The sequence below is a fragment of the Schistocerca americana genome, chromosome 10 (genome assembly GCF_021461395.2).
Source record: "Schistocerca americana isolate TAMUIC-IGC-003095 chromosome 10, iqSchAmer2.1, whole genome shotgun sequence".
Classification (NCBI taxonomy): domain Eukaryota; kingdom Metazoa; phylum Arthropoda; class Insecta; order Orthoptera; family Acrididae; genus Schistocerca; species Schistocerca americana.
Genome location: NC_060128.1, coordinates 161,729,969 through 161,745,947, shown reverse-complemented (window position 1 = coordinate 161,745,947; position 15,979 = coordinate 161,729,969). Strand labels below are relative to the sequence as shown.

General features: G+C 46.0%; 1 protein-coding gene across 1 annotated transcript in view; it reads right to left on the bottom strand.

Annotated features, from left to right (window-relative positions):
• Positions 1-15,979, bottom strand: part of LOC124552469 (sclerostin domain-containing protein 1-like) — a 459,861-nt gene that overhangs the window by 225,839 nt on the left and 218,043 nt on the right. Inside the window, exon 2 of the mRNA XM_047126744.1 lies at positions 5,219-5,350. Within this exon, the coding sequence (XP_046982700.1) occupies positions 5,219-5,330 (112 nt within the window). The 5' untranslated portion in view covers positions 5,331-5,350. The remainder of the gene's footprint in view (positions 1-5,218; positions 5,351-15,979) is intronic.

The window sequence follows — 15,979 nt, the reverse complement described above, 5'->3', positions numbered from 1 at the left end:
TTGTGGAGGATGCCTAAGGATTTCCCAACGAAACTACTGCAGGGCCGGTCCACATATTACTAAGATTGTTTCGACTAACATGCAGAAGTTTCGCTGGAAAGCCCTTAGACAACCTCCACACAGTCCCAATCTCTCCCAGTGCGATTTCAATAAGTTTGAAGCTCTGAAGACGTAGAGATGCACGCCTTCCTACAAATATGGTTCCATACGCAACTCCATACATTTTTCCGTGATGGCACTGACTGTCTTATCTTACAGTGGGACAAATGTGTTAACAGTTATGGTGATTGCTTTGAAATACGTGTAACATGTAGTATACGCCCGTGGGTGATGCCACAGGCAAAAAGTACCCTGTTCAACACGAGGCCAGTTTTATACACAATTTAACACGCGGGGCGTTGAGGAAGTAATGCAACACGTTTTTTCCCATCCAATTTCGTTTGAAAAAGTGTGTAATTTTTTGTGAGATATCGTAGAATATTGCTGCTTGAGCCCTTACACACTGAAGAGCCAAAGAAACTGGTAGACCTGTTTAATATCGTGTAAGGCTCCAGCGACCACGTGCCGCAACGCGACGCGGCAGGGTCTCGACTAATGTCTTAAGTAGTGTTGGAGCGAATTGACACCATGAATCCTGCAAGGCTGTCCATAAATCCGTAACACTACGACGGGATAGAGATCTCTTCCGAGCAAGACGTTTCAAGGCATCCCAGATATGCTCAGTAACGTTCATGTCTGAGAGTTTGGTGGTCAGTGGAAGTGTTTAAACTCAGAAGAGCGTTCCTGGAGCCACTCTATAGCAATATTGGGCGTGTGGGGTGTCGCATTGTTGTGGTGGAATTGCCCAAGTCCGTCGGAACGTACAATGCACATGAATGGATGCAGGTGATCACACAGGATGCGTACGTACGTGTCACCTGTTAGTCGCATCTAGACGTATCAGAGATCCCACATCACTCCAACTGCACACACCCCACACCACTACAGGGCCTTCACCAGCTTGTACAGTCCCATGCTGACATACAGGGTCCATGGATTCATGAGGTTGTCTCTGTTGCGGCGTAGCAAGACAGCCACGCCACGGAAGTAGCCGAAAGGCACGCGCTAAGCTAAAGCAGGATGGCGTGAGGTCTGAAACAGGATACGTAATGAATGCTATAAAGAAAAGTACGTAGCTTCTGGAATACTTAACTTTAATCCATCCTTTTGGTACATCTGGTGATTGTGGCGATACAAGTGAGACTCTTTAGATACATGCAATGTTACTAATGGCGCCTTGCTAGGTCGTAGCCATTGACTTAGCTGAAGGCTATTCTAACTATCTGCTCTGCAAATGAGCGAGGCTTCGTCCGTGTAGTCGCTAGCAAAGTCGTCCGTACAACTGGGGCGAGTGCTATTCCGTATCTCGAGACCTGCCTTGTGGTGGCGCTCGGTCTGCGATCACACAGTGGCGACACGCGGGTCCGACATGTACTAATGGACCGCGGCCGATTTAAAACTACCACCTAGCAAGTGTGGTGTCTGGTGGTGACACCACAGTCTCCATACCTGTACGCGGTCATGCCTCGATACAATTCGAAACGACACTCGTCCGATGAGGCAACATGTTTCCAGTCATCAGCAGTCCAATGTCGATGTTGACGGGCCCAGGCGAGGCGTAAAACTTTGAGTCGTGCAGTCATTAGTGGTACACGAGTGGGCCTTCTGCTCCGTAAGCCATATCGATGATGTTTCGTTCACTGGTTTTCACGCTGACACTTGTTGGCGGCTAAGCATTAAAATGTGCGGCAATTTGCGGAAGCGTTGCACTTTTGTCACGTTAAGCGATTCTCTTCAGTCGTCATTAGTCCCGTTCTTGCAGGATCTTCTTCTGGGCGTAGCGATGTCGGAGATTTGCTGTTTTACCGGATGCTATTCATTGCACACTCGTGAAATGGTCGTACGGGAAAATCCCCACTTCAGCGCTGCCTCGGCGATGCTGTGTCCCTTCGCTCGTGCGCCGACTATAACACCACGTTAAAGCTCACTTAAACCTTGATCACCTGCCATTGTAGCAGCAGTAACCTATCTAACAACTGTGCCAGACACGTGTCTTCTTATATAGGCGTAACCGACCGCAGCGCCGTATCCTGCCTACTTACATACCTCTGTATTTGAATACGCATGCCTATACCTGTTTCTTTGTCGCTTCACTGTAGTTTCACGAAGTTCCGATAGGTGGCATATGTAACGGAGGTGTATCACAAGCAGAGTGCTGTCATTGAGTTTCTGTTGCCAGAAAACTAGAATATCACTGATATTCATGGGAGCTTGCAGAATGTGTACAGAAACGGTGAACAAAAGCACGGTGAGTCGTATGGCGAGACGTCTGTCATTGTCGCAACAGGGTCGCGCAAACCTGTCCAATCTCCCGCGTGGCGGCCGGGCGCGCACAGCTGTGACTCCTGCAACGTTGGAATGTGCCAAAACTCTCATTCGAGGTGACTGACAGATCGCAATCGAACACCGCATTGCACAGATGGACGTCTCTGTTGGTAGTGCTGAGACACTCATCTACCAAAGACCATAAAGAATAACAGACTGTTCCATGGGAAGCACTATGTGGATGATGTCGAGTTCATTGATGCAGCAAGTCGTTGGCTCCGACGTAGACCAATGAAGTGGTAGAATGCCCTCTCAGAATGGTGGCGTAGTGCTGTAGCATTGAACGGAGAGCATGTTGAAACATACTATTTCGTAGACAAAAGAGTGGGGAATAATATGTTGAATGCAATCCCGAATGAATCATACCTGCCTTCTGAAAAAAATGTGTTGTATTATTCATTGTACACCCCTAGTTGGAAGAGCAGTTGAACGGAATGGATGGTGTCTTGAAGGGAGGATATAAGATGAACATCAACAAAAGCAAAACGAGGATAATGGAATGTAGTCGAATTAAGTCGGGTGATGTTGAGGGTATTAGATTAGGAAATGAGACACTTAAAGTAGTAAAGCAGTTTTGCTATTTGGGGAGCAAAATAACTGATGATGGTCGTAGTAGAGAGGATATAAAATGTAGACTGGCAATGGCAAGGAAAGCGTTTCTGAAGAAGAGAAATTTGTTAACGTCGAGTATAGATTTAAGTGTCAGGAAGTCATTTCTGAAAGTATTTGTATGGAGTGTAGCCATGTGTGGAAGTGAAACATGGACGGTAAATAGTTTGGACAAGAAGAGAATAGAAGCTTTCGAAATGTGGTGCTACAGAAGAATGCTGAAGATTAGATGGGTCGATCACATAACTAATGAGGAAGTATTGAATAGGATTGGGGAGAAGAGAAGTTTGTGGCACAACTTGACCAGAAGAAGGGATCGGTTGGTAGGACATGTTGTGAGGCATCAGGGGATCACCAATTTAGTATTGGAGGGCATCGTGGAGAGCAAAAATCGTAGGGGTAGACCAAGAGATGAATACACTAAGCAGATTCAGAAGGATGTAGGTTGCGGTAGGTACTGGGAGATGAAGAAGCTTGCACAGGATAGAATAGCATGGAGAGCTGCATCAAACCAGTCTCAGGACTGAAGACCACAACAACAACAACACCCCTAGTATAGCGAGTATGGAAGTTTTATCTCCATACACTACACGGACAGCAGCAGATTCTCAACATTTTTCTTCTCTGTAATTCTAATCCCTTTAAAGCTCACACAGATATAATAATTTCTGAATTTTTTTGTTAGTGTATGTATGAAAAGCTTTTCACGAAATCAAAAGTGGCAGACAGCAGCACCACCCTATCTGTACTCTCGTCGCTCCCTAGTTACCTGGATTAGGCCGGAGTCTGCGAGTGGTATGTGTGGTTTCGAACATACGGTCCGTGACATGGAGCCAGCGTATACTGGGTGATCAAAAAGTCAGTATAAATTTGTAAACTTAATAAACCACGGAATAATGTAGATAGAGAGGTAAAACTTGACACACATGCTTGGAATGACATGGGGTTTTATTAGAACCACCCCATATTGCTAGACGCGTGAAACGGTCTCTTGCGCGCTTCGTTTGGTGACGATAGTGTGCTCAGTCGTCACTTTCGTCATGCTAGGTCTCCCAGGTCCCCAGACCTCAGTCCATGCGGTTATTGGCTTTGTGGTTACCTGAAGTCGCAAGTGTATCGTGATCGATCGACATCTCTAGGGATGCTGAAAGACAACATCCGACGCCAATGCCTCACCATAACTCCGGACATGCTTTACAGTGTTGTTCACAACATTATTCCTGGACTACAGCTATTGTTGTGGAACATCTTCTTTGCTTTGTTTTACTTTGTTATGCTAATTATTGCTATTCTGATCAGATGAAGTGCCATCTGTCGGACATTTTTTGAACGTTTGTATTTTTTTGGTTCTAATAAAACCCCATGTCATTCCAAGCATGTGTGTCAATTTTTACCTCTCTATCTACATTATTCCGTGTGGTGTCACCGCCAGACACCACACTTGCTAGGTGGTAGCTTAAATCGGCCGCGGTCCATTTAGTACATGTTGGACCCGCGTGTCGCCACTGTGTGATCGCAGACCGAGCGCCACCACAAGGCAGGTCTCGAGTTACGGACTGGCACTCGACCCCAGTTGTACGACGACTTTGCTAGCGACTACACTTACGAAGCTTTCTCTCATTTGCCGAGAGACAGTTGGAATAGCCTTCAGCTAAGTCCATGGCTACGACCTAGCAAGGCGCCATTAGCCTTGCATAGTTTGATAGTTATCGTATGAAATGTCTCATCCAGAATGCTGTATTCACAACAAGGATAAATAAAAGTTAAGTATTCGAGGAGCTGCATACTTTTCTTATGAGAATTCACTACTTATCCTGTTCCAGAATTCACGCCCGTCTGCGTTAGATTTCGGCCTCCTCTATCTACAAGGTGTTGGCACATTTACCAACACATCATTCCGTGATTTATTCAGTTTTCAAATTTATACTGACTTCTTGATCACCCGGTACCTCAAAGTGTGAACAGCTGTGGCAACACAAACATGCAGGAAAAACGTAAAACTGGTTCGTCCACAAATGCTACCAGGATTCATTGGAAAGAAGCGTTGCTAGCGTCGGCCAGTGTCCAGCCACGACTTGGTTCCCACCTTTTTCACTTGGTCAGTGGTCTTCCGATACTGGAGCTGTATCAGTGGGATCAGGTGGATGGTTGCCACAATGTAGAATGTAGGTGCCTTGTTCCCTACCTCTCCCCGCCGCTGCAGACAAGGACGCCGTCTCGTTGCCGAGTGCCGTCGTCGGCTGCGTCGTCAGCGACAGAGCGGTCGCAGCGACCAGGAGGGTCGCCAGATGAAGCATGCTGCCCCTTTCTGCTGAATCTGAAAGACGTGAAAAGTCACCTGTGGCGGCAGGCAGTACTGTTTTGCATCTCTATTCACAAATATGTATTGGCGCTGCGTCCAGATCGGACCAGCCAAGCAAAAGATAGGCAGGGGAACACTGGCGGAAGGTAGGAGAAGGTCGGGCAGCTGAAAACATACACGTAAATATAGGTTCTCACTTTACGATTTTTGAGAGCGGATGTGGTTTAAGATGGAAAAAAATATTTCAGTTCATATGGTTCAAATGACTCTGACAAGGGAACCTCCCCATCGCACCCCCCTCAGATTTAGTTGTAAGTCGGCACAGGGATAGATCTTGAAAAACTGAACACAGATCAATCGAGAAAACAGGAAGAAGTTGTGTGGAACAATGAAAAAAATAAGCAAAATATACAAACTGAGTAGTCCATGAGCAAGCATCATGGAGAGTGTCAGCCTACGAGCGCCGTGGTCCCGTGGTTAGCGTGAGCAGCTGCGGAACGAGAGGTCCTTAGTTCAAACCTTCTCTCGAGTGAAAAGTTTAATTTTTTATTTTCAGATAATTATCAAAGTTCAGTCACTCACACATAATCAACTTCGCTCTCCAAAATTCCAGGACATGTTCAGATTTGCTTGGACATATACAGGATTTGACGGTCTACGCACGGAAACATTTGAAAACGTAAAAAACAGATGTTTTGACAGAGCACAGGGAAAACTGTGCGACTGTGAAACTGTTGCATTCATTTGTTGCAGTTTATGTGACAAACTCTTATGTTTTCAACATTTTTTTGGGAGTGATTATCACATCCACAAGAAAACCTAAATCGGGCAAGGTAGAAGAATCTTTTTACCCATTCGCCAAGTGTACAAGTTAGTTGGGTCGACAACATATTCCTGTCATGTGACGCACATGCCGTCACCAGTGTCGTATAGAATATATCAGACGTGCTTTCCTGTGGAGGAATCGATTGACCTATGACCTTGCGATCAAATGTTTTCGGTTCCCACTGGAGAGGCACGTCCTTTCGTCTACTAATCGCACGGTTTTGCGGCGCGGTCGCAAAACACAGACACTAAACTTATTACAGTGAACAGAGACGTCAATGAATGAACGGACAGATCGTAACTTTGCGAAAATAAAGAAAGTAAAATTTTCACTCGAGGAAGGACTTGACCAAGGATCTCTCGTTCCGCAGTTGCTCACTCTAATCACGGGACCACGGCGCTCATCAGCTAAATTGTCCTTGATGTTGCCTATCATGCACATGGACTACTCAGTTTGTATAATTTGCTTATTTTTTCGGAGTTCAACACAACTTCTTCCTGTTTTCTCGATTGATCTGTGTTCAGTTTTTCAAGGCCTATCCATTGTGTCAATTTATAACTAAATTTGAGGGGGGTGCGATGGAGAGGTTCCCTTGCGAGCACCATGGGACTTAACTGCTGAGGTCATCAGTCCCCCTAGAACTTAGAACTACTTAAACCTAACTAACCTAAGGACATCATACACATCCATGCCCGAGGCACGATTCGAACCTGCGACCGTAGCGGTCGCGCGGTTCCAGACTGTAGCGCCTAGAAGCGCTCGGCCACCCCGGCCGGCAATATTTAAGTGAATTATTTTTCATTTAAGGATTTTGATGAGGGAGTCTACTCGGGTTATCAGCCGAGCCATGGCCCGTTTTTACGGCAACGTTGACGAGTTTCCTACTCCCGATCTTCAGGCGAAGTGTCGGGTTCAAGTCCAGTCAGTATCTTTATAGACGTTGCACCGCAGGCTCTCCTGCCTCGTCTGCAACGACTGGGCCAATCGTACGCCTCCGGAAGGGGTGCCTGCATTAGCAGAGTACAGCCTCAACGAAGATAATATATGTTTGATTTTGAACAGACAGAGATTCATGATGATCGTTTCAACCAGGACTTGGTCATTAGAGAGGCAGTGGAGATACGTCTCAATGATGTCAATTAGGACTCGATCATCAGAGAGGCCAGTGGATATACGTGTCCATGGCGATCATGTCAACCATACATCGTTTTTCAATTCGGTATGCGTGGGCTGCAGCGCTAGCAAGAATGTGAATGCGGCGAAGGCAGCGGATGGAATAGACGGGCAGTACCAGGACGCGATGCCAGGATCCTCCAACACGCCAGGAGTCCGCCCCCACCACTGTCCGCGATATCCTTCCGGAGGCGCTCGATTGGCCCAACTGTTGCAGACGAGCCTCTCGTCCAGCGTCTATAAAAATACAAGTTGGACATGAACGCGACACTTGGCCTATAGAAAACTTGGCGAGTAGGAAACTTGTCGGAACGTTGCCGCCTCGACTCGGCTGATAATCACAGAAGACTGTAAGGTGGCTATAATTTCGCACCTTACAACCACTCATCCACATACTTTGCCATGATCTACAAACACAATTAGGTATCATGTGATAGGTTGTACATCGTATATAAAGGAGACTGACATTGTCACGTACACCTAAGTAATTATTAACGCTTATTGCATGAAAGGTGACGGAGTGTCTTTATTATAAAAACGGTGTAAAGAATGATTGCCTATACTACACTCCTGGAAATGGAAAAAAGAACACATTGACACCGGTGTGTCAGACCCACCATACTTGCTCCGGACACTGCGAGAGGGCTGTACAAGCAATGATCACACGCACGGCACAGCGGACACACCAGGAACCGCGGTGTTGGCCGTCGAATGGCGCTAGCTGCGCAGCATTTGTGCACCGCCGCCGTCAGTGTCAGCCAGTTTGCCGTGGCATACGGAGCTCCATTGCAGTCTTTAACACTGGTAGCATGCCGCGACAGCGTGGACGTGAACCGTATGTGCAGTTGACGGACTTTGAGCGAGGGCGTATAGTGGGCATGCGGGAGGCCGGGTGGACGTACCGCCGAATTGCTCAACACGTGGGGCGTGAGGTCTCCACAGTACATCGATGTTGTCGCCAGTGGTCGGCGGAAGGTGCACGTGCCCGTCGACCTGGGGCCGGACCGCAGCGACGCACGGATGCACGCCAAGACCGTAGGATCCTACGCAGTGCCGTAGGGGACCGCACCGCCACTTGCCAGCAAATTAGGGACACTGTTGCTCCTGGGGTATCGGCGAGGACCATTCGCAACCGTTTCCATGAAGCTGGGCTACGGTCCCGCACACCGTTAGGCCGTCTTCCGCTCACGCCCCAACATCGTGCAGCCCGCCTCCAGTGGTGTCGCGACAGGCGTGAATGGAGGGACGAATGGAGACGTGTCGTCTTCAGCGATGAGAGTCGCTTCTGCCTTGGTGCCAATGATGGTCGTATGCGTGTTTGGCGCCGTGCAGGTGAGCGCCACAATCAGGACTGCATACGACCGAGGCACACAGGGCCAACACCCGGCATCATGGTGTGGGGAGCGATCTCCTACACTGGCCGTACACCACTGGTGATCGTCGAGGGGACACTGAATAGCGCACGGTACATCCAAACCGTCATCGAACCCATCGTTCTACCATTCCTAGACCGGCAAGGGAACTTGCTGTTCCAACAGGACAATGCACGTCCGCATGTATCCCGTGCCACCCAACGTGCTCTAGAAGGTGTAAGTCAACTACCCTGGCCAGCAAGATCTCCGGATCTGTCCCCCATTGAGCATGTTTGGGACTGGATGAAGCGTCGTCTCACGCGGTCTGCACGTCCAGCACGAACGCTGGTCCAACTGAGGCGCCAGGTGGAAATGGCATGGCAAGCCGTTCCACAGGACTACATCCAGCATCTCTACGATCGTCTCCATGGGAGAATAGCAGCCTGCATTGCTGCGAAAGGTGGATATACACTGTACTAGTGCCGACATTGTGCATGCTCTGTTGCCTGTGTCTATGTGCCTGTGGTTCTGTCAGTGTGATCATGTGATGTATCTGACCCCAGGAATGTGTCAATAAAGTTTCTCCTTCCTGGGACAATGAATTCACAGTGTTCTTATTTCAATTTCCAGGAGTGTAGTTTAGGTTGGAATGCCAGTGGAAATGAACGGCTGGCGGAACTGAAGCCCTGCGTGGAAGCCCCACACAGGTGTGTTGGTCCTGCTTAAACACAGGAAATAACAAGACGGACGTCGTAGCACCTAAGCGCTGGAGCACAATAGAGTCGCGACAGGCCAGTCTTCTAGCCGAACCGGAAGGATTACACTTCGGAAACGCTGAAAATCTTGGACGCAGGTGAGAGGAACGAAGAAGCGGCACTTCGGAAACCAGACAGGCTGGGTTATTTCCAAGGATTTTTACTCAGAAGCGTACCATTGTACTAGTATAGGTTTTTCCTCGCAGACTTTCCACGCTGGATGTTAAAAGGCTAAAATATGGCTGGTCGGCGACCGGAAGAATCTGTAGAGAGGGAGAATATTCTGTGGTTTCGGGAATATGATTCGTTTTCGGAATTACGATGGTGGGAAGTCAGCGCTGCAGAGACGCGGTCTTCCGTTTTGAGCTGCTGTGTGTGATGGTCACTCAGTATCAGCTTCTTGTTGGTGCAGAGGGACTTGCTGTCTTTGATCTCACGAGATTTTATAGTTAAAACGGTTAGGCAGTGTACTGTTGTGAACTTATACGATTCTGGACTTCGCCTCTGGGTTGGAAGTCGTCGTTGAGTGCGCAGCCTTCAGTGATTGAGAGCACTTATTCTGCCTATACTTACTTTGAGACGTTATCTGAACTCCGTCCTTGTGGCTAGGAGTTCGCGTTTCGCGCCTGTAGAACACAGAGAGGAGAAGACAGTATTATAGTAGGCAGAGGACCGCCTTCAGCCGTTCTACTCTTTGAAAGAGTTTATTTTGTGGCTGGAGTTCTTCCATCGTCGCAGACGTGTACGAGAACCATTTCTCCGACAACCCGACGCAGTAGACACGGTGATATTACTAATTGCTTTGGCTTATTAGGGGCTATAAGGTTAAACAGCTGTGATCACGTAGGATTTATTTCCACTGACGTTGCACGCTATTGTAGATCATCTTTAAAAGTAGTGTCTTCTTGTGTTTGGTACATAGATGTTGCCACACATTTCACGTTAGTTAAATCGCGCAGTCATAATAAAAGGGCAAAGTTATTCAATGGATCAGTAATTTTAGTTAGGAAATATAATAAAGATAGTTTTTAACGTACAAGAAATGTATAAGCAGCAACAACGTTTCTCATTTAGTATAATTAGTTCCCTTAATCATTCATTTCTGTTTAGGTTGGAATTTATATGTTAAGGAGCATTAAGAGATCCTAAGATCTTCAGGGGGGAGTCAGACAGGGCAAATATTCATTTTAGCGTTTATTATTTTACGTTGCGCACAGTAGCATCATGGAAGACTTCATCGTATTTCGGCGAGAAACCTGGTCGCGACCATCAGAGAGGAATTCCCACACTTAAAATTTTTGTTGATCCTTGAGTACATTAAAATAGCAACATTTTCTTTAGCAATGAATACCAAATAGGAATATGAAGTATATTAGCTGTGGGTAATTCAAGTGTTCAATTTTTATTGGTTGTAGTGACATAGCTGTTTAACATGATAGGTTTTCATTTGGCATACTGGAACCCCAGTTGAAATGGTTTCTTTGTTGACTGTCGTTTTTAGTTTGAAGTTCAGCTTGTGATGTCCTGCTTGAGATTGCATAACTGAATTCCTCAACTGTGATTTTAAGTGTGGTTTTTAATTCAATTTTCCTGTATCGTTTAAGCATGATTCGTATGTTTACAGAAGCGGATTATGCTGATACGGTATCTGTGTACGCGTTTCTTAATGGACACGCTACTGCCGCATGTAGAGAGTATGGTAGAGCATTTCGTAACTGTAGAATACAAGATTCAAGAGTCTTTTCACTAATCTATGTGAGACAGGTACAATGCCCAGCAGTCACATCTCATCTGAATGTGCAAATGAGCAGAGAGTGGATGAAGTAGACATAACTCAGCTGGTAGAACGCAGTCCTTCATAAAGCACATGGAGAATTTCTACACACGACGGTGTTTCACATACAATAATATGGACGAAATTATGTATGCCCAGCCTTTATCCTTATCATTTATAGCGGATTCGACATCCTCGAGAAGGAGATGAAGGTAAACGGTTGGATTTTTATCATTGGATAATTGCAAATCACTGAATAATTCGATTCATTCAGTTTAACGATGAAGCTACTGTCACTCATCATGGTGCTGTGGTATCGTCCAGAGATCATGGCGCAATGCCAGAATCAGCAAAGCACATGGATACCACAGATGTTAGCAATGTCTCACTGCAGTCCGCAAAAAGATATGGGAGACGCAGAGGAAGGCACACCCTCTTTCTCTCTGTTTGCTAAAAACTCTTCAATCCAACCACACAGCTGGTCTGATATTCCGTAGGCTCTTACATTGTTTATCAGGCGGCAGTACGGAATTGTATCGAACGCCTTCCGGAAGTCAAGGAAAATGGCATCTACATGGGAGCCTGTATCTAATATTTTCTGGGTCTCATGAACAAATAAAGCGAGTTGGGTCTCGCACGATCGCTGTCTCCGGAATCAATGTTTATTCCTACAGAGTGAATTCTGGGTTTCCAGAAATGACATGATACGTGAGCAAAAACATGTTCTAAAATTCTACAAAAGATCGATGTCAGAGATGTAGGCCTATAGTTTTGCGCATCTGCTCGACGACCCTTCTTGGAAACCGGAACTACCTGTGTTCTTTTCCAATCATTTGGAACCTTCCCTTCCTCTAGAGACTTGCGGTACACGGCTGTGTGGCTGAAGAGTTTTTAGCAAACAGAACTCAGCGTGTTGTTCTCAACGGAGAGATGTCTACAGACGTTAAAATAGCCTCTGGCGTGCCACAGAGGAGTGTTATGGGACCATTGCTTTTCGCAATATATATAAATGTCCTAGTAGATTGTGTCGGAAGTTCCATTCGGCTTTTCGCGGATGATGCTGTAGTATACAGAGAAGTTGCAGAAGTAGAAAATTGCAGCGAAATGCAGGAATATCTGCAGCGGATAGGCACTTGGTGAAGGGAATGGCAACTACACTTAACATAGACAAATGTAATGTATTGCGAATATATAGAAAGAAGGATCCTTTATTGTATGATAGCGGAACAAACACTGGTAGCAGTTACTTCTGTAAAATATCTGGGAGTATGCATACGGAACGATTTGAAGTGGAATGATCATATAAAATTAATTGTTGGTAAGGCGGGTGCCAGGTTGAGATTCATTGGGAGAGTCCTTAGAAAATGTAGTCCATCAACGAAGGAGGTGGCTTACAAAACACTCGTTCGACCTATACTTGAGTATTGCTCATCAGTGTGGGATCCGTACCAGGTCGGGTTGACAGAGGAGACAGAGAAGATCCAAAGAAGAGCGGCGCGTTTCGTCACAGGATTATTTGGTAAGCGTGATAGCGTTACGGAGATGTTTAGCAAATTCAAGTGGCAGACTCTGCAAGAGAGGCGCTCTGCATCGCTGTGTAGCTTGCTGTGCAGGTTTCGAGAGGTTGTGTTTCTGGATGATGTATCGAATATATTGCTTTCCCCTACTTATACTTCCCGAGGAGATCACGGATGTAAAATTAGAGAGATTCGAGCGCGCACGGAGGCTTTCCGGCAGTCGTTCTTCCCGCGAACCATACGCGACTGGAACAGGAAAGGGAGGTAATGACAGTGGCACGTGAAGTGCCCTCCGCCACACACCGTTGGGTGGCTTACGGAGTATAAATGTAGATGTAGATGTAGATGAAGAGAAAACACTCTGCCCGAAGAGGCCTCAGAAGGCCCAACAGTACCGAACGACCTCTGTACGTCTTCAACTGACAGGCATCACTGGATGCAGATATGGTAGGGCACGTGGTCAGCTCACTGTTCTCCCGGCCGTTGTCAGTTTTCGTGACCAGAGCCGCTACTTCTCACTCACGTAGCTCCTCAGTTGGTCTCACAGGGGCTTAGTGCACCCTGCTTGCCAACAGTGCTCGGCAGACCCGGACTGTCACCCATTCAAGTCGAGGCCAATCCTGGCAGTACTTAACTTCGGCGATCTGACGAGAACCGGTGTTAGCACTGCGGCAAGGCCGTTCGCGTACTTCAAGAGAAGAGTTTGTTAATTAGTGCATCGAGTGATGCTTTCAATAGTTGATGACAGTTGTGAGTTATCAAACACTCCAGGGTCAAAGTAATGTATCAAGAAATCTTTTTATCCATTGATGTAACAAACAAATAATATTTCATATGTTGTAGCTCCAATGAGCCAGCTAACAGAGTAATCTGAGAATCCACAGTTAAGACTGGACGATTGTATTTTCGTCTGATCAAAATGGGTATCAATAACTGTAGTAACTCACATTGGCGGTCCAATGAAAACCCGCCTACCTTCGTGGAGAGACACTTTCTAGAACGCTTCTGTGTAAATGTGTCGTGCGATCTGGCAGACATTCGTTCATAGAGCCTGCTTCGTCTTACAGTGCCTTTTCTGTCTACATTTGCTTGAAAACGAATTTCCAGCTTCATCGTGAGAGGTTCTTTTGGCTAGAAGCATAGGTATGTTCTTATAGCGCGATGGAGCTTCTGCACATTCTAGTTGCCGGGTGACTCATCAACTAAATCTAACTGTCAGAAGTGGCCACATTTCTTGGCCACCAACATCTCCGGACCTTGCCCCTTCACATTTTTGCCTCTGGGGGATAGTTGAAAGACCAAGTTTACAAATAAAAAGTAAAAGCAAGAGACGAATTGATTATTTGGATTATAAACAATGCCGCCCTCATAGAAAACGCCAAGACGACCTCCGAAGAGCTATACACGTTGTTATCAAGAGAATTCGAAAGTGCACTGAAGTCGCAGGAGAAATTTATGTAAATCAGCTGTCATCTGAATCACTTACCTTTGCTTAACAACTCCTGTGGGTATTTTTAAGGTTAAATTCCGTCAGCTGTATGACAGCAAATGCCTAAACTGTAACTTTGTGAACCATGTACTACTGTTCGTCAAGGATTCGTCTGAATCATTCCGAAATGGATGTATAAAATAGTGGAAGCACAATAAGCGATTTAAGACTGCAGAGAGGTGGCGTGCACCTAGGTCCAGCGACGCCCTCTTTTGTGTGTCCAGGCGGGTCAGAGCCGGCAGACGAAGTGGACAAGCGCAAGCAAGTGTAGGTATGCCTCGTTGCTGTCAAAGGGTGCTACATTAGCATGTGAGTGATTTAGAATAGAGCAGAATGACTGATCTCTGTGAGAGTTGGCAATACTCTCTTTAGGATTTAAAGGTTGGCTACAGCGCGCATACGCAAGCTCTGGAATCTAAGATATTGTTGTCGCGCCTCGCAGTGCACGGATTAACTAGTGGCAGTTTTGAAGCCAGTGTAGGGTAGGAGCCCACCTGCTGTGGTGCGCACGTGTGTTGGGCGAGGGGGTCCTCGCCAAGCTGCCGTACTGCTGTGTCCGCCAGCAGCGACACAGGATTTGGTATGTAGTTGATATTTTTTATAATTTGCAGCGCGCTTATTAATTTAAAGAAAAGGGTTTGTGTATATGCGTAGCAGCAGACGGTAATTTTGATGATGATAGGAGTTGAATTCTTAAGGGAAACCATTGTTAGATTAAGTATTGATTTTTGTCATTGATTTCTTTTGCAATTGTCAGGAAATTGTTTCGCTATGTATTCAGTTGAGAAGTATTTCAGTCTGTCGCAAGAGTTTGATTAATTTGTAATATTGCTTTAATGCCACTGGAGGCAGATTTACAAACGAAGCGATTGTTCAAAGAGCTTCCAGCGTTTTGTTAATTGAATGAGAAAGAATCGCTTTCAGAATAGTTTTTTATTTGGATTATCATTTATCGAGTTTAAATTTGACCAAACCCTTTCTCTTGAATTATATGTAGTTGTAGTAAGCAGCAGGCAGCCGCAGCAACAGCAGGAGGCGCCATACCGAACATGCATTGCACTCAGCATGAATAATAGGTTTTTTTATGTTTTTGTTAAATAATGGAATGCAGCAGATCAAGCAGTGGCAGCAGAAAGATCAAGTAAGTTATTTGTTGCGCACAGAACCAATAAAAAAATAAAGTTTTGGCGATCTCTGTAATAGTAAAGTTAACAAGAGTACAAGCACGTGATTTTCAGTAGAAAACACGAGATAAGAAGATAGAGCTCGCAACTTTCATCTGGGAAACGGGTTTTTCGTACCACAACATTGTGCCTCATACAGTTATCCAGGGAACGCTGCAACGATAGTGATAAGAGTGTAGAACCAGTGGGTAGGAGCAGGTCGTACATGTCGACTGTCGAACTCGTGCAGTCATGCACACTGAACAGTACAGATGATGTAACGTGCAACCATAGCCATCGTATTGCGATTGTTATTTGTAGCCAACCACATTTACATCGCCATCTATTAGTGAAATTTTCGTTATTTTTCTGTTCAATGATGTTTCGCCCTGCGTAGTAATATGTTGTTCAAATCTGACGTCATTCTCTCTAGAAACTGGATTAATTGTGGACACCCCGTTTAATAAGAGATGAGGGTGGAATATTTCACGTCCCCGTCGGCAGTGTTAAATCTCCAGTTTAGTGGAGTCGCAGAAAATGACTGCTGGAACTCAGCGAGAATTCTGTAAGGAATAAGAAATTTGTTCCGCATTTC